General features: G+C 61.6%; 7 protein-coding genes across 7 annotated transcripts; 4 read left to right on the top strand and 3 right to left on the bottom strand.

Annotated features, from left to right (window-relative positions):
* Positions 1 to 165: 165 nt before the first annotated feature.
* On the bottom strand, positions 166 to 1,143 carry PAN0_017c5560 (uncharacterized protein; the record flags this gene model as incomplete). The annotated part of the gene is made up of 1 exon (XM_014799134.1): positions 166 to 1,143. One exon carries the CDS (start codon positions 1,141 to 1,143, stop codon positions 166 to 168), a length of 978 nt encoding a protein of 325 aa, XP_014654620.1.
* A 91-nt stretch (positions 1,144 to 1,234) lies between these two features.
* On the top strand, positions 1,235 to 2,611 carry PAN0_017d5559 (sure-like protein; the record flags this gene model as incomplete). The annotated part of the gene is made up of 1 exon (XM_014799133.1): positions 1,235 to 2,611. One exon carries the CDS (start codon positions 1,235 to 1,237, stop codon positions 2,609 to 2,611), a length of 1,377 nt encoding a protein of 458 aa, XP_014654619.1.
* Positions 2,612 to 2,672: 61 nt separating this feature from the next.
* On the bottom strand, positions 2,673 to 3,262 carry PAN0_017c5558 (uncharacterized protein; the record flags this gene model as incomplete). Its single annotated transcript, XM_014799132.1, has 3 exons — positions 2,673 to 2,771; positions 2,845 to 3,114; positions 3,164 to 3,262. The coding sequence occupies 3 exons, from the start codon at positions 3,260 to 3,262 to the stop codon at positions 2,673 to 2,675; spliced, it is 468 nt and encodes a 155-aa protein (XP_014654618.1).
* Positions 3,263 to 3,431: 169 nt separating this feature from the next.
* PAN0_017c5557 (butanediol dehydrogenase) lies at positions 3,432 to 7,568 on the bottom strand (the record flags this gene model as incomplete). Its single annotated transcript, XM_014799131.1, has 3 exons — positions 3,432 to 4,755; positions 5,255 to 5,358; positions 5,538 to 7,568. 3 exons carry the CDS (start codon positions 7,566 to 7,568, stop codon positions 3,432 to 3,434), a joined length of 3,459 nt encoding a protein of 1,152 aa, XP_014654617.1.
* A 1,046-nt stretch (positions 7,569 to 8,614) lies between these two features.
* Positions 8,615 to 11,749, top strand: PAN0_017d5556 (uncharacterized protein; the record flags this gene model as incomplete). Its single annotated transcript, XM_014799130.1, has 1 exon — positions 8,615 to 11,749. One exon carries the CDS (start codon positions 8,615 to 8,617, stop codon positions 11,747 to 11,749), a length of 3,135 nt encoding a protein of 1,044 aa, XP_014654616.1.
* A 782-nt stretch (positions 11,750 to 12,531) lies between these two features.
* On the top strand, positions 12,532 to 15,078 carry PAN0_017d5555 (protein kinase regulator; the record flags this gene model as incomplete). The annotated part of the gene is made up of 1 exon (XM_014799129.1): positions 12,532 to 15,078. One exon carries the CDS (start codon positions 12,532 to 12,534, stop codon positions 15,076 to 15,078), a length of 2,547 nt encoding a protein of 848 aa, XP_014654615.1.
* Positions 15,079 to 15,646: 568 nt separating this feature from the next.
* PAN0_017d5554 (dicarboxylic amino acid permease) lies at positions 15,647 to 17,365 on the top strand (the record flags this gene model as incomplete). The annotated part of the gene is made up of 1 exon (XM_014799128.1): positions 15,647 to 17,365. The coding sequence occupies one exon, from the start codon at positions 15,647 to 15,649 to the stop codon at positions 17,363 to 17,365; it is 1,719 nt and encodes a 572-aa protein (XP_014654614.1).
* Between the last annotated feature and the right edge of the window lie 143 nt (positions 17,366 to 17,508).

Here is a 17,508-nt window from a genome sequence, read left to right as displayed (position 1 = left end):
CTCGCCTTCCTTGACGTGGCATCAGCATTGAGCATTTTCTCTTCGTGTAGCATTGTGGCACGCATTAATCAAGACCCCGGGTATTGCCACACTCTCCAAATTGTTTGGCTGGTATTACTGTGTGCCGTGTGTAAAGGTGGGATCGGAAGGAAGAAGCCGTGTGTCTTATACGTCTCCGTCGAGCTGCATGCTGCGTTCCACCGCCTTGTACATCTTGGAGTTGTGCTTGCGGGTCTTTGAGCGGCGAGAGCGGCGCGCGACACGCTGGATGGCCTTGACGCATCGGACGACGTACTTTGCAAACACCGTCTCGAAGAGGAAGCAGAGGAGCGTGTTGAGCACGACGGCGATAAAGAGTGCAATGTGGAAGGAGCGCGGGAAGGGGACGAGGCCGAGCAGGTCAAACAGGAAGCCCGAAGGCGTAAAGAGCGCCCAGATGGAGAAGAAGAGCAGCAGCACAACCGTGGCCATGAGCCACACATTGGTGTACACCGCTTTGCGGTACGGATACCCTGTGCTGTAGACGAGCGATCCGACGATGTACTGGAACGACGAGATGAGGAACACCGCCGAGTTCTCCGGGTTGGTGGTGTTGAGTTCGTCCGGGTTGATCTCCGGAGGCTCGTACCAGTCCTGGCGACGCGTGTAGCAGAAGGCCCACAGCTGAAAGCCACCACAGATGGCGACCTGTCCGATGAGGCTAACGAGCACCTTACATGAGACGAGGTTGGCCGTGGGTGCGCGCGGGTGGATGGGCGTGTGGATGTGCGAGTAGTCGTTGGCCATGGCGGGCGAACCAGGCGGAGACGAGCTGCTACCGAGAGGCTGCAGCTCAAACTCGTCGAACGATGCGATGCTGAAGGCCGAACGCAGACGAGCTAGCGAGCAGTGTTGACGGACGAGGCGATACTGGCGGTTCAGCAGACCGGAATAGTGGAGAGTATGCCGAGATGAGGAGGAGACGAGGCGCGATGATGGTGGAGGTCGAAAGCCAAAACGAGACTCAGGATTTGCGACCTTTTGAGAATGTCTGGAATGCCGGGCTAACAATGCTCCATGTGCCGCACGGATCGGCGCACGGCTATTCATTCGCCGAGGACGCAGTGCGGTACGAGGCTGCGATGCTTGGCAAAGCGAATACATCGCCCGCTGCTGCTCGTCTCACCACCATCCTCGCCTCGACTTCGACCTCGTCCTCGTCCTCTTGCTCGACCTCTCATACAGCACACGGTGGATGTCGCGCGCCGCTTGGCTGCACAACCTTCTCACTTCTGTTCTTCTGCTCTGTATTGCTGTGCTTCTCCACCGGGACTACAGTCGCTCCCGCATCTCTACTCTGGATCCAATCCGCGGCATAGAAGAAGCACGCGGAATCCTCTTAGACGGTCAACTGTCAGACACCAGCCCCGATACGCTCCTCCGCAAGGACAACACCATGTCTGCACCCTCCAACGCCTCTGGTAGCGCACGCCCCAAGGTGCTCCTGGTCAACGACGATGGCCCGCCCTCCACATCGTCGCCCCACGTCTTGGGCCTCTACAAGGAGCTCTGTGCGCTCGGCTGGGATGTGAGCGTGGTGCTGCCTTCGTTCCAAAAGTCGTGGGGATCGATGCAGTTCTCGCTCCAAGGTCCCGTCGCCTACTGGTACTACTATCCGATCGACGACAATTTCGACGGCAAGCACGCCGGGACCGCCCAGTCCTGGTCGGCGACTCGTCGACCCATCGATCGTGAGCGTGGCGAGATTGCCGAATGGATCCTCATCGATGGCTCGCCCACCACGGCTTCCAACTCGGGCCTCTTCAACCAGGACGCCTTCTTTGGCGACACTGCCGCCGAGCGCGAGGCGCCCGCCAGTACCTCGACTCCTTTCGACCTCGTCGTCTCGGGGCCCAACTTTGGCCGCAACACGGGCACCGCCTTTGCGCTCTCGTCGGGAACGCTTGGTGCAGCGCTTGCGGCCTCGCTCGCGGGTGTGCGCAGCATCGCCGTCTCCTTTGGTCACTTTATGACCAACCCACCCACGTTTGCCGACCGTTCCAAGGCGCGCGGACCGGGGCTGGAGGCCAGCGAGCTGCGAAAGGTAGCCGCCGAGGCCAACCGCTTCAGCGCCGGCCTCATCAAGCGTCTCTACGACAACTGGCACAACGAGCCCCAGGTGGGCTGCTACAGCATCAACGTGCCGCTCTGCGAGACCGTGACCAAGCCCCAGGTCGTGTGGACCCGCATTTGGGAGAACCGCTACGGTCCGCTTTTCGCCGCCGAGACCACCGCCAACTACCCTGCGCCACCTGCACCTCAACCCGCCACGGCACCTACGCCTCAGAACCTGCTTCACTTTGCGCCCAACATGGCGTCGCTGCTTGGGCCCAAGCAGCTTCCGGAGGGCACCGATGTGTGGGCCATCCTCAATGGCTACATTAGCGTCACGCGCCTGCGTCCCAACTTTATGGAAGTCGATCACAACGGCCGTGGACTCGGCTTGCCTGCTGGCAACAGCAGCGATATGGCACTCGACCCGCAGGTGGCAGGTAGCAAGAGCGATGCGTCATCGCAGCCGCCACGGAACCTCGAGGACGGACTCGAAGTGGGAATGCGCTGGCGCCTGTAAGTCCGACATCGTTGGAAGATAGACAGTCTGCGAATTGCAAGAAAGCATGACTGTGGAGACATCAGGGCTTGCCGGGGCCAGAGTGCGACGAGTGGATCTGCTTATGCGTCTCGTTGGCACCCGCGTGCAGGTGCGGCTTGTTTGCGGGAATGTCGATGTCCTATCGAACGCAATCTGGAGTGTCAACATTGTCACAATTAAAAGGGCACCGGGGCAGAGCACGGCGTACTTACATGGGCATGAACAGGCTGGCGAAAAACATCGCCTCCGCGGCCGCCGGTGTTGACATCGTCCCGACCCGCCTCTGGGTTGGGATTCGTGTTGGTCGGTACCTTGGGGTCGGCCTTCATGTTGCCGCCTCCAAGCGAGTAGTTGTTCGGCAGCGTGCCCGCCACTTCCTGCTGCGGTCCCGACGACATGTTGAGGTTCGACATTGTGATCGGAGGTGATAGAGCTAGTTGAGCTTGCTGTGATGGGTGGTCGGCGGTGGCGATATGGGTGAGCTTTATAGTGCAACAGGAGTCGTTTCGGAGTTGATGAATGATCCTCCACCTGGAAATATGCGACTGCACCCTGAGTCACCACGCGCGCCACCACCGCACCGGCAGAACTGTCCGCCTCAGTCAGCGCTTCGGATGGATCTTCCGACATGGCATTGGCGATCCTCGGCTCGCGTTCACATTCGCAGCTCTTACGACAGCGGCAATCGTTGCGCAGTGCAAGAGCCAAAACTTGCATTCCGAAAATTGCAATGCGAGCTACAAGTCAGCGTGCACGGCGACACGCACGGCGGCGCACACGGCGACGCTGGGGAGATGCATCAAGCGCCAGGGACGCGGCCGAGCTCGGGGGTACCCTCGGCGCGCGGCTTCGAATACTTGGTCTCGACGAAGGCCTTGATGTAAGGCAGACCCGTTGAATCGTCGGTGCGCTTCTGGTCAAAAGCCTTGTAGGCCTTGGCAACGTCATCGAGGGCAAAGCGGTGGGTCAAGATGAGCGTAGGGTCAAACTTGCCCGTCACGACAAAGTCTTTGAGCACTTTCTCCATGTACTTCTGCACGGGAGCCTGGCCGTTGCCCTTGAGCGTGATGCCCTTCTCCATGAGCGCGCCAATCAGGAAGCCGCTGCAGCGGCCCACGTAATCGGCGATGACGCTGATGCGGCCGCGCTTGCGAGTGGCGCGGATGGCCTCATTGAGCGTCTCGGGCGTGTCCGTCTCGAGCGAGAGAGTCTGCATGGCACGGTGCAGGAACGACTTGGAGTAGCGGAAGCCAGCGGCGTCAAACGCCACATCCACACCGCCCGGCACCCTCGACAGGATCTCGTCGGCCACGTTGGCGGTGTGGTCAAAGTTGATCGTCTCCACGTTCAGACGGTCCTTGACCCAGTTGAGACGCGGGGCGACGTTGTCGATGATGATCACCTTGCTTGCGCCAAACACCTTGCAGAGCCACTGCGCAATGAGCTGGCCAATGGGGCCGGCGCCCCAGATCGCCGCCGTCTCGCCCTCCTTGAAGTCGATATCCACGACGCTGTGGTAGGCCGTGAGTGCCACGTCGGCGAGCAGAATGGCCTTCTCGTCGGGAACCTCGTCGGGAATGTGGAAAAGGTTGACGTCGCCAAACGGCACACGGAAGTACTCGGCCTGGGTGCCCGCGTATCCGCCGAGCAGGTGCGAGTATCCGAGGATGCCGCCGATCTTGCTGCCGTAGAGCTGTTCCATCCTGCCGCTCTTGTTGGTGCGGTCGCACATGGTGAACTCCTCCTTCTTGCAGTAGTCGCAGCTACCGCACGCCACCGAGAACGAGGCGACCACGCGGTCGCCCTGCTTGAACTTGGTCACCTGAGCGCCGACCTGGTCGACCACACCGACACCTTCGTGGCCGAGGATCTCGCCTTCGTGCACGTCGGGAACATCGCCATGGTAGAGGTGCAGGTCGCTACCGCACACCGTGACGCCCGTAGCGCGCACAATGATGTCGGTGGGGTCGGTGATGGTGGGTCGAGGCACATTGACGACGCGCACGTCGCGCTTGCCCTGCCACGTGAGCGCGTGCATATCCGCCTCGCCAGGCTTGTAGCCCGAAGCTGTCGCAGTGGGCTTGGTACCGTTGTTCGTAGCAGTGGGNAGTTTTGTCGTTGTTCTGCAGTCGATATCGGCGCGAAAGGGTGCAGAAAGTTGAGGGGGGAGGAGGGAGAGATGCAACGTCGGAGGGAGGCGACCGTATATATATCGTCTTGCGTGGGCTGACCACGGGTCGACTGAGCCAGCCGCCGAAGCGCCTCCCTCTGCTCCCTCGCCTCTCCGCGCTGTTGACCAGCTCGACAGCCGCACACGACATCTATTGCTCCAGCAGCAGGAGGGGTGTGACTCAGGGCCGGCGCATCCTCCCGCGCATCTGCACACGTCGCCGCAATCGGTGTGAGTGTTCGAGCTGGCCCGAACGGGATGAAGCTGTCTATCGGAATCCGCAGCGCAGTCTCTCGAGGCTGGCAGATGCACGCGTGGGGCGACGGGGTGTCGTGGCAGACCGAACCTGTCGAGTAGGGCGTCGCGTGTTTCCTGACTCAGACCTGGCTTGAGGGTGGTCCGTCCGAAAGCCAGCGCTACTCATCTCCAGCCTCATACGAACTGCTGATTACCGTGGCGTCCCGTCGGGCGCCTGAGCTTCAGCTGGTGACGCTCGGCGCTGACTGACAGTTCCCACGGTCTCCTCCGAGCCACTTTCACCTCCAAGCGACTTGGACTGGCAAAAGACAGCAGTCGCGGGCATGAAAAAATTGCAATTCCGGCGCTGCCGAAAAATCAACGGGATATCTAGGGTATCAAAAATGGCGTGTGACTATGCACTTGCACGCCACAACATGTGCTCTTGCTGCGTCAGTCGCTCCAGTCGGACTCATCCCGCTGATCGCTCAGCGACACCGCAGCTTGCGAGCGGGTGCGCCTCTTCTTGCTCGTCTGCTTCGTCTGTCGGTCGTGGCGGCTGCTTGATGGCTTTTTGCGACGCTTTGGCCCGGCACGATCCGCCACAAGGGAGTCGAGGCTCTCTCGCTTCATTGCACTGTGTCGCTGGTGTTGCGCCTCGCGCTCCTCCTGGGCGCGGCGGGCGAGCGCCGCAATCTCAGCATTGCGCTGGTACTCGGATTCCTGCGTCCATGCGCCCAGGGCGACTTTGGCGCGCTCGACCGCAGCACGCTCGGCAGGGTCGGCGCGCAAGATGGACTGGAGCTCGTCGTGCTCAAAGAGCAGGCGGTCCACCTGCTCGTCGGTCAGCAAGTCGATCGGATGCGGCTTGGCATCGACAGCATCGGCCGAGTCGCCGTGCGTGCGGTCGACGGCACTCTGGATTCCCTCCGCTTCCAGGCGCTTCTCGATTCGCGGCCAGACTTCCGCATCGTCGTCGTCAGCCTCCTCAGCTTTCACAGCTTCCGCGGCGTCGCGCTCGTCGGCACGTCGAGTCGTCGACACGAAGCATTCGAGCTCGTCCCAGTCAGCTTCGAGCTCAGAAGCCTCGTCCGACGCAGGCGCCTTGTCCTTCGAGCGACTCTTTCGGCTTGTACCGTTGGCACGCGGAGAGACTCGTTTGTCTGCGGTCGCTGTCGGAAGCTTCGTTGCGACTTTTCCCTGCACAGCCTGCCATACTTGCAGCACGTCGATTGCGTGTACGATGAGATCACGACGCACGAGTTCCGTCATACCTGCGGGTGCAAGCTCGCCGTCCTCCTGGGCCTCCTTGGAGGCTTTGCAGCGGTTCTCGTAGCGCACCTTTTGAGAGATCGGAGCGAGACCGGTGAGCCAGGGGATTTTGAGAGCTTCCAGCCGGAGTGCGGCGTAAATCTCGGCATGGAGCGCCATGGCTTGCCTCTTGCCAAGGTCGTCCCAGCTCGTATCTTCGTCGGGCCGATGAGCTCGAGCCACGTCAAAGTTGAGTGCCCGGAGCGTGTGGCGAAAGATCTCGGTCCTCGGCGCGGGCATCTTGAGGTGCGCTTCCATGGCCAAGACGGCCGCTGCAAATGCAGCGTAACGAGTTTTGGATGCACCTTCTCGGCGCTGCCGCCACCAGAAGGAGCATACCTGGAGCGCCGTTCCCTCGACGGCCTCGAAAGGCGTGCGATGAAGAATGCGAGCTGGGTCTTGGGGGATGTCTTTGGCTCGGCCTGGACCAGCGGGGGTCTGGAGAGGCTTGAGATAGTTGAGGATGGTGGCGTTGAGGCTGGGCTGTGCGGATGCAAGCTGGCAGCGAAAGAAGGCGAGCACTCTGCGCACGTAGGCATCCGGGTCAAAGAGTCTGACGTCGTTCACAGCATCGCTGACGAGCAGACGGAGCCAGTGGAAGGCGCGGCGCAAGTGGGCAAAGGGGATCTGAGCGGCGTCTGCGACGCTCTCGAGGTCGATGCGGACGCCTTGAAGACGGAGGACAGCATAACAGCATGCAGTAGCAAGGTAGAGCGACAGGGAGCCCCAACTGATTGGAGGAGGCACGAATCGAGCCAGTAGATCCTGATAGCCCGTGGCTGCGCCCTCGGCAGCTTCTGCATCGTCCGGAAATGCGACTTGCGATTTGTCCTTGTTGTTCCACGAGATCTCGCGTGCCCGTTGAAACAGAAAGTCGACCTGGTGGAACAGAGACGGGTGCCCCAGAGCTGTCAAGATTCCCGTGATGCGTGCATCTACTTCGGGCTTTCGATGGTAGCGGGTGCGGACGCGCGCCTCGTCGATGCTAGAGTGCCATCGCTGTAGAACGAGAGGATTGTAGTGCGGGTCGAGAGAATTCCATGCGGTGCGCTCTATAGAGGGCCCGCCAAGGGCGTATGCGATCTCGTAGCGGTTGGTGGGCTCGTACAGGTGGAGATCCTGCAGGACGGTGCCGCAGTCGGAGCAGACGTCTTGGCCCACCTCGGCGATGAAGCTGAGGGTTTCTTGCGAGCCGCACTCAGGACATGTGGACGGCATGGCTTTCTCGCGATATTCTGCGTGTCACTCCGGCGGAGAGTGGCGCTTGGTTGACATCGCCGCCAGATGGGATCTCGCGTGCGTGGAGCCGCTAAAGCGTGACCGTCGGTGGATCTAATGGGCTGAGACTTGTGAAGCTGAGACCGGATATGACTATGTCGTTGTCTAGCAGTCAAACATCCTCGCTTTACCGATTCGAAGAGGTGGATGGTGGAGGTGAGGTGTGATGGAGCTGCAAGAGCAAGCTGCTCAACTCAGCCGGACCGGCGAACGAACGGTGGACCCTGTCCCAAAAATCCCGCTGTTCCGCAAACGAGTCGATTTTTTGATAGAATGTGTTACGCCGAGCAGCTAACAAGTTTCCACTTCGAAAGTCCACAAACACGACACGCGAGCCACGCCTGTGCGGAAAAAGAAGAAACGGCGTGCGGACAGAACTGCGGAACAGACGAGGCTCGGACCCACTGCGCGTCTCCGCTCGGGTCGAGGCTCTTGCGCATATGCCAGACTCTCCAACGCTTCTGCAACCTCCAACAGCACACACCATCCATCACGTTCGCGCGCATTGGCTTGTCCGGTGTCCGGCCGTTCCGACGCTCGCCCTTCCAGTCTTTCCTGGCGCGTCTGCAAGCTTGCCTCGGCCGACTCGCCTCTGTGCCCGCCTCTGCCTCTTCGTGACGCTTCCCACAGCTTGCGCACCCGCGCAGACGGCCTTTCACCCACGGTCATTACCCGCACATCCCCGCCCACGCCGTTGCATAAGTTATCCGTCCTGTCCATATTGACGGTCGAATCGGCGCCCAAACAATCGTCAACCCCACCACTTGCACGCCCACCAGCTCGCATCATCCTGGCCCGGTCAAGCTAAGGTGCGGCCCCCACTCTCTCTGACACAAGGTCACGACCATTGTTGCTGGACACAATCGCAAGGAGCATCGGTGCTCGCTGCAAATCTTCTCTCGTCAAGTTGACGACACTTGGCTCGCCGCATCTCGCCCCCACATTTAATCTGGCAGCACTCGCACCTGGGCTGCCCAACGCCTCATATGTCGTATCCGCAGCATCCGTCGCCTGCGGGCGGCGCCTTCGCTGCTGCGAGCCCCAGCGTCATTCGCAGCCAGCCTCTTCCCTCTGTTCCTTCTCAGCCGCAGATGATCCCAGGCATGGGCATGCAGCAGCCACACTTTCCTCCGCAACAGCAGCACCATCCGATGCCTGGCCATCCCAACCTGCACCGCCCAATCGCCTCGCTACCTTCGCACGCCCGTCACATGCAGCCTCCTCAGACACCTTCGGCACGTCCGCTCATGCCTGGCGGACGCCTTCCGACACAGCAGCATCTTGGTGCCGCGCGGATGCCCCACCCATCGGCTGATCCGAGCGCATCCTTCAAGCGGCCCAAACTGGTGGGCGACGGCTACGAAGCGTCCTATCTCGTGCCCGGCCCCAGCAACCGCATCCTCCTATCGCTCAAGTCGGGTTTGCCCGTCCAGATCGACTGGGCGCTCTCCCGCCTGGTCCACATCACCGCCAACAATCGCGATCCAGCGGCACGCGAGTTCACCTTGGACAGCGTCCCCGGCCTCGCCGACGCCCTCATCTCCTACGTGCGCAGAATCCACGCTGCTCTCACAGGTCAGCCCGCCTCGCGATGGGCAGCATCCTACTTCGAGCAGCCCGCAGACACCATCGACGTGGGTGTCGGCGCTCCCGGCGACACAGGCCACTCGGGCACCACGAGCTCCTCGCTTTCACTGACTCTCGCCAGGAACGCGTCCTCTTCGCACATCCAGACCGGGTCATTCAACCCGGCCATTCACGCAGACCACGCCATCCTCATGCGGCGCACGCTCGAGGCGGCTCTGGCGCTGCGCAACTTTGCCACACACAGCGCCAACGTCCGCAGCTTGGCCGCCGTCAAAGGCATTTTCGCCCTCATCCGCGATATCCTCTCGCTTCCAATCACAGCGGTCCACAACGGCGTCAGTTGCACGTCCTCGCACGATACGGAATCCTCGCACGAAGACGGATGGCTCGAGATGGATGGGATCGCCGAGCTTCGCTTGTACTTCCTCGACATTCTGGAATCCCTCGCATCCAGGGTCGTACTCACGCGTCGAGCGCCCAACGCCTCATCCAATCCTCCATCCGCCAACGGCTCCCTCTCGCACTCGGCCGAGGCCAGGCCGCCGACCAGTGCAGACTCCCCTGGCGACGACATCTTTGCATTGCTGCTCTCGTTTGCCCTGCATTCCAAGGACCGCGCTTTCCTGTTGGGCTCGCTGCGATGCCTCGGTACCATGGCAGCCAACGAACGCAACGAAGCTGCCTTTGTCGAATCTACGCAACCAGATGGTCAGCAGTCTCCGGGCCTTTTGCAGCGCTGCGTCGAGTTGCTGCCCGTCACGCAGGACGTCGAGCTGCTCGAACCGCTTCTCGATCTGCTGTATCAGCTCGTATGCATCGGCAACAACGCCATCAAGATTGCTTCCGCGCTCTCTTTGGATTCTCGTCGTCCTCTTTCGCCCTCATCCGGCCAACTTTCGGCAAGCAATGGTCGCAGCGGCGCTTCGAGGTCGGACCCGCGCCTCGGTACTCGTGCCACAGCCCGAACAGCCGCGCTCGTGCGCTTCCTGTCGCGCAATCTGCAGCTCGGTCGCACCATGTGGGAGCGCGTCATGCCGCTCCGAGTGCCGCAGGACTGGATCGTGAGCATTCCGAACCGCCAGCTCGAAGCGATGCGCCGCTCACGTGAAGTGCAGATGCGCCTGGCGCGCGAGACGCCCGAGGAGCGTGCTCAACGCAAGAAGCTCACGCGCCGAGAACGACGCGAGATCGCAGGCCTCAAGGAGCCCGAGCGCGGCATCGCGTGGATGCAGATGGTCTTCCAACGCAACCCGGAGCGTGAAGTGACGCAGATGGAGTTCTGGACGGCGTACAAGGAGGAGTTCCAGGTGAACAACGACGGCGTGCCATTACAGGCGGCAGCCGAGCTGATCCGCGCAGTCAGCACCGTGTTCCCGCAAGCGGCAGCCATGGTGATCCCGGCTCAGGAGAATCAGCCGCAGCGGTTCGTGATCCGGGGCATCGACGTTAAGGAGAGGCAGCGCGACCAGCTCGAACCTTGTCGGTGTTGCTGGTCGACGTGTCCGGCACCGGAGACCAACACGCTCGAGGCTCAAAAGAAGCACGCCAAGCTGCACGTCGAGCATGCTGTTGACGGACGCTGCCGATGGAAGAATTGCAGCTTTGATGTCAAGAACAGCCCGGGCGCTGGCGCTGTGGCGGAAGTGCAGCAAGTGCTTATGGCGCATGTGCTCACCCATCTCAAGACCGATGGTTCCGCGGCTGCAAAGAAGGCGCGAAAGCTTGGCATTGTGGTCGATGACGACTTGAATGTGGTCTCGGGTGCCACGCACACGGGTGAGGCCGCTCCGATCGTCACCGGCAAGGGTGTCAACGGCGCGCGGGCGCTACGAGCGCGAAGGAAGTCGGACGGCGGCGAGGTTTCCTTCACCTTGGACAAGGCTGATTCGGCCCAAGCGGGCGGCAACGTTCGTGAGGCCAAGATCAGCCACAGTGCGGCCCGTTCGGACGGCACGGTGGACAATCCGGGCATGTACGTGTTTGACGTGACGCGAACGCCGACGACGGGCAACGACGATGCGCTGTCGCCGATGGGGCCCGCTTTCACGTCGGTGCTCGTCCTGCGCATGCTGACTCGACGAGCGGCGTCGTTACTGCAGAAGGCCGGAACGAAGGAGGACGGCGAGGGTGAAGAGCAGGCCGACGCGGCGGCGATGCGAGGATTCGGCGACGAAAAGTTTGGACTGCCGCTACCGGCCAATTTTGGAGCGTCGGAACGCGGAAAGCAATCGGAGGCGGGAGAATCAGGCGATGCGGCCGACGAGGGCGCCAATGGCTCAGCGCTCGGTGGAGACGAAGAGGACTACGAGACGACCGCAAGCTGGGCGGTGGAGAGTGCGAACCGCGTGCTGGATGCGGTGGAGAGCGTGGAAGAGGAGCTGATGCACCATGCGAGCGAAAACGACATTCTGTCTTCGTACATCAACGAGACGCTCATGGAGCTGCGTCGCAGGCCGGCCAATTCGGTGGCGAGCTCCAAGGCGTCGACGTCGGCGTCCTTGGTAGGTCGAGTGGACCCGAGTCTGTCATTGTAGAGCCGCGAAGGCATGTGCCAACGTTCAACAAAGGAACCCCTCAAAGCGCTTGTCATGTGCTTGTCGCTGTCTTCTGCGATTAGGACATGCGGTCGTCTCGGCTCGGCTCGTTGTTCTGATCCCAAGAGGAGTGAGTTTTGTGTGTGTTTGGAGAGGGATGCGCTCTGTCAGGATGGCGCCTGGGGAGACGCGCGCAGCAGCTGAAAGCCGAATTGAGCGAGAGACGCCGAGTCGAGACGCGAGGCGAATCCGACTTTTGGCTCGGCTTGAGAGCGCGTGTTGGCTCAGCGCGGCTCGTGCTGAGGCGGCCGTCTGCCAATCCAGGGTTCAGCCAACTGGGTCTGTGCCCCACCCGTTCTCTTTCATCCCACCACGTCGCATTGCATCGAATCGCATCAGCAGCAGCATCACTGCCGGTCTGTCTCCACCTGGCTCCACCTGGCAGCACCACACAAACCGACGCAGGAGGCACAGTACTGGCCGCTGCAACGCCACCCCTGGCGCACCTCCGCTACCTTCACGCGTTGTCCTGCTCAAAAGGTGCTCGCTGGATCTCTCTCTTGGCACCACAGCATCCCCTAGTCTCGGATCCAAGCTCATCGTCGCTTTCACCGCCCACCTCGCGATCTCTTTGCGTCAACATGGAATACACCGTCGACCACAATCTCGCGTGATCGGATACCTCTATCGCATCAGTAACTCCAGCCCAGCCTCTCGGCCCAAATCACTGTACACGGTTGAGCACGCTTTCCCGCTATACAGCCGGTGCTTAACCTCGCAACATGACCTCGCACAGCCCAAAGTCGTCGCCGACTCTCCACATCAACAAGTGGTCCGAGCAGCAGGTTGCCGACTGGCTCTCCACCATCGGCCTCGCCAAGTATGGTCGTGACTTTATCTCCAATGGCATCACCGGCGATGTCCTCGTGCTCCTCGACGATGAAGCACTCAAGGACATCGGCGTCGTCACCATCGGCCAGCGTCTGGCTATGCTCTCCGCCATCTACCGTCTCAAGACCCAGTTCGGCATCCCCATCCACGACGGAGACTGGCTTCCCAAAGCTGTAGAGGCCCAAGAGCACGCATCCGACACACTCAGCACAGCCCACATGGCGTCAGCGCTACGTCAACGTGACGATCGCATCCGTCTTCTCGAGTCGCAGATCCTCCGTCTCGCAGACTACCTGGCACGCTTTCAGCAGGACATGGCCTCGGTCGCAAGGCAAGTCGGCGTCAAGGCGCACTCCATCGACACCCCCATCACGCTCGTCTCCAACTCGCTCCACTCGCAGCATACATCCGATTCCGGCGTCAGTGGAATGTCGGCATATGCTTCCAATCCCGACCTGGGATCCACTGCTTCATCCAGCCTCCCGCTAGAGTCGCCCACCTCGCGCAACTTCACCGGCCTCGTCTCGCCAACCCGCTCCGGCTTCACCTATCCCGCTGGTCACGCTATGAGCGGATTCAAGCCCGCCACCGTCACCTCGGCCAGGTCCGACAGCATCGGTGCCAACTCGCCCATGACTCCCACGACCACCGTGCATCCCCATCCGCCGACTAGCACTGGCGCACCAGCAGGTGCTTCGGACCTCTCGCCCACACAGTCTACGCCATCAGCCACCCCGACCTCGCTCGGCTCTTACTCGGGTTTCCCTCAGCAGGGTTCGCAAACCCATCAGCAGCAACTCCCTTCGAGTGCCGGTGCCGGCTCCATGGTCAGCCCCACGCGTCGTTTGGCCCATCAGCATGCCATCTCGCAGTCCGACGCTGCGGGTCCATCGAGACCGCGCGCCGGCTCCTTGGGTGCTTCGAATGCGCTTTCGTCTGCTGCGGCCTCTCCTTTTGCTCCTGCAAGCACCAACGGCCTCAGCACAAATGGCGCTCCGGTCTCCTCGACAGACCGCGAGGATCGCAAGGATGCTGCGCTGGCAGATTCGAACGAGCCCAAGCCGAAAGCGACCACGTCAGCTGGGTCATCCACCGCAGCCAGCGCACCAGTCTCGGCCTCGGCTACCTCGAGTTCGTCCGACAGCAACCCGTACAAGTCGTTCCGCGTCACGCTGGACGACCCCTGCTATAAGGTGCTGCCTGCAGCGCTCAAAAAGTACAAGATCAACGACGACTGGCGCAAGTATGCGCTCTTCATCTGCTACGGCAAGACGGAGCGATGCCTCAGCTACGACGAGAAGCCGCTGCTGCTCTTCCAGAAGCTCAAGGAGAACGAGCAGAGCCCCGTGTTCATGCTTCGCCACATCCGCGATGTCAAGTCGCCCATCGCCATCGCCGAGGCCAAGGCGGCGTCCAAGCTGCAAGAGCGCGATGGCGATGCTGCAGCCAACGTCAAGAAGCGCACGGCGGCCAGGACCGATCGACGTCGCATCATCGCAGGCACGCCGCCGCCTGGTGCGCTCGTTGGCAATACCTCGAATCCCGTCGAAGTGGGCCCTGCAGCGGAGCTTCCGGAACGCAACAAGACGGCGAGGACGTACGCCGTGGCCATCTACCCGTACATGCCCGAGCGCGATGACGAGTTTGATGTCAATGTGGGCGACACGTTCATCGTGATCAACAAGGCCAAGGGATGGTGGATCGTTCAGAGAGACGCCGGAGGCGATGGATCGGGCGACGTCGTGTACAGCGTTCCGGTGGGCGAGGGCGGGCCGACCGATGACGATAGCACGACGACGTACTCCAACTACCGCGCAGAGTACGCGTCAGGCTGGGTGCCTGCCGGATGTCTGCTCGAGACGAGCCGACCACTGGGCAGCATTGTGGACGCTGAGGTCATCTCGTCGCGGTCGCGCTCCGGGCCGAGCACCATCTCGAATCCGAGCACGCCGACGGTATTGACCATGGGCGGCGACGGCACACGCATGGATGCCAAGCGGGCTGCGATTCCGCCGGCGCTCATCACGAGCACGAGCACGCCCGGTGTGATGCTGATGGACTACCAGAGCGCCGAAGGCGACCTGGATCTGAGGAAGGACGAGCGATTGCGCGTGTTCAAGCGCTACAACCACTGGTCGTACTGCGTGCAGGAACGCGACGGCCATGCGCGCGGCTGGGTGCCCAGCTGGTACATCGGAAAGCTTTCGCCCAGCGCCAGCGCCAGTGCGACGTCGGCAAGTGGCGGCCGCGATGCTCTGTCCAAGGTCGGCTCGAACAATGCGCTGTCTCCATCGGCCACCGGCAACGGCAGCAACATGGATCTGCGCGCGGCGCAGCTGAATGCCGACCGTGGCATCGGGTCGCCGTCGTACGACCCTTCGGCTGGTTCGGCTCAGGATCATGCCAGCGCAGCCGCACCTGCCATCGCCTCGTCGTAGTTTTCCTCACCATCTATCTGACGTGCATATCGCTGGCTCTTCTGAAAGACTGCGACTGAAAGAGATTGTGCCGATGCTCAGGAACCGTCTTGGCTCCACGTGTTGCGGAGGGGGGTGGTGAAATTGGCCGGCGGAATAAGCGCGCGCGGGAAGCGGCAGGAGTTCGACTTCTCGGTTAGTAGCGGTGTCCTGCGGAGGACCAAAAACAAACAAAATGAAAATTTCCTTCGCCATGCGGGCGGACTGTGCTGCAGTTTGAACCGCGCTCGAACTGCGCTCCGCGGCTGATGCAGATAGCACGCAAGCGGAGCGTCGAATTGTTCGGAGGGTATCAAGAGTGGTGGGGTGGGGGTAGTACGACCCAGTCTGGAGCAGCTGGGCAGCTCAAGCAATAGGGTTCAAACTTGCCGACCGCGTGATTGGGTCGTGTTCTCTCGCTTGTGGTCTAGGCTGTGGCGTCCTTATCGCGTTCCCAACTTGTTCCTGCGTTAGTGTGTTGTAGGATTGGTTGCGGGATTCTCCTTTTGACCATAACCATCCCTGTTGTCGCTGGGAGGTATACTCAACCATGTCCGGCTTGCAAGACGCAATGGGCCACACGGGCCGCTCGGACGACGCGGTGCACAACGGCAAGCTCCGCAGCGAGGAGGATGGCGGCTCGGTCGACAAGACGGTGCACGCTGCGTACGCCGACGATGGCGACGAGCTCGGTGTGACGACGACCGAGCAGGCGCATCTCAAGCGCGGGCTGGAGCAGCGCCATCTGTCGATGATCGCGCTTGCCGGCTCGATCGGTACGGGTCTGTTCTTGTCGTTGTCGGGCTCGATCCAGACGGGCGGTCCGCTGGGTGCACTGCTCGGATACGCCGTGGTGGGCGCCATCGTCTGCTCGGTACAATTTGCGCTCGGCGAGGTCTCGGCGCTGCTGCCTGTCAGCGGCTCGTTCGTGCGCCATGCCGCTTTCCTCAACGACCCCGCGTGGGGCTTCGCAGCGGGCTGGAACCTGGTGTACGGCAACGTGCTTTCCATCCCCAGCGAGATCTCGGCAATCTGCGTGCTGTTCCAGTACTGGACGGATATCAACTCGTCGTTGTGGATCATGGTGTTCATCCTGCTCACGTTCATCGTCGGCGTCGCATTCGTGCGCGTGTTCGGCGAGGTCGAGTTTGCGTTCGCATCACTCAAGCTGCTCACGGTGGTGTTCCTGATCATCTTTGGTCTGGTGGTCAACCTGGGCGGCGTGCCTGGTGTCGAGCGCGTCGGATTCCGATACTGGAAGACGCCCGGTCCGTTTGTCGAGTTCATCGGCACGGGCGCCTGGGGTAGGTTCCTGGGCTTTTGGTCGGTCATGACCAACGCCGTGTTCAGCTTTGCCGGCATCGAGTCGCTCGCCATGGCGGCGGCTGAGACTCGCAATCCGGGCCGCACCATCCCGCGCGCGTGCAAGCGCGTGTTCTTCCGAATCGTGCTCTTCTACCTGCTCGCCGTGCTCGTCGTGGGCATGCTTGTGGCGTCGGACGATCCGCGCCTCAACGACGAGTCCGGAACGGCGGCACAGTCGCCGTTTGTGATTGCAGTCTCCACGGCTGGATACTCGGCGGTGGGCTCGGTGGTCAATGCGATCGTCATCACGTCCGCGTGGTCGTCGTCGAATCAGGCCCTGCTCGCCGGCACGCGTGTGCTCTACGGTCTTGCTCTGAAGCGCCAGGCGCCAAGCCTGTTCCTGCGCACGACGAGCTGGGGCATCCCGATCTACTGCGTGCTCTTTTTCACTGCATTCATGTTCCTCAGCTTCATGACGCTCAGTTCGGGCGCACTCACCGTATTCTACTGGTTTGTCGCGCTCACCTCGGCGGGCGTGCTGGTATCGTGGTGCACGGTGCTCTTCAACCACATCCGCCTCAAGACCGCACTGCGAAGGCAGGGCATCCCTGCGTCGGAGCTGCCGTGGAACAACGGCTGGACGCTCTACTCGAGCTATGCCGGCCTGGTCATGTGCCTGATCATCCTGTTCACCGGCGGATTCCGCGTGTTCACAAAGGGCAACTGGGACGCCAACAGCTTTGTCTCGAGCTACCTCGACATCCCGCTCGTCATCGTCTTCTTCCTCGGATGGAAGCTCATCAAGAAGACACGATGGGTGCGTCTGGACGAGCTGCCGCTCCGGGCGATCATCGAGCAGGCCAAGGAGCGCGCCCACCAGGCCGAGATGGAGCAGCAGGCCGAAGATGCGCTCAAGGGCAACCGACACCGATGGCTCAAGTACATCAGCTGGATCTGGGACTGAGCTTGTCACCACAACACTATCCTCCTAGACCAACGGATCCTCACAGCGTCAACCGCAACCACAGTATACCCCCTTCCTTTGCTTCGTCTTATCTGCACCATGTACTGTGCTGTACCGCTGCATCTCAACCTCTCGATAGGGAC

The sequence above is a fragment of the Moesziomyces antarcticus genome (genome assembly GCF_000747765.1).
Source record: "Moesziomyces antarcticus DNA, scaffold: scaffold_v10017, strain JCM 10317, whole genome shotgun sequence".
NCBI classification, from domain to species: domain Eukaryota; kingdom Fungi; phylum Basidiomycota; class Ustilaginomycetes; order Ustilaginales; family Ustilaginaceae; genus Moesziomyces; species Moesziomyces antarcticus.
Note: the sequence above shows the minus strand (reverse complement) of the source record. Positions and strands in the feature narration are given on the sequence as shown.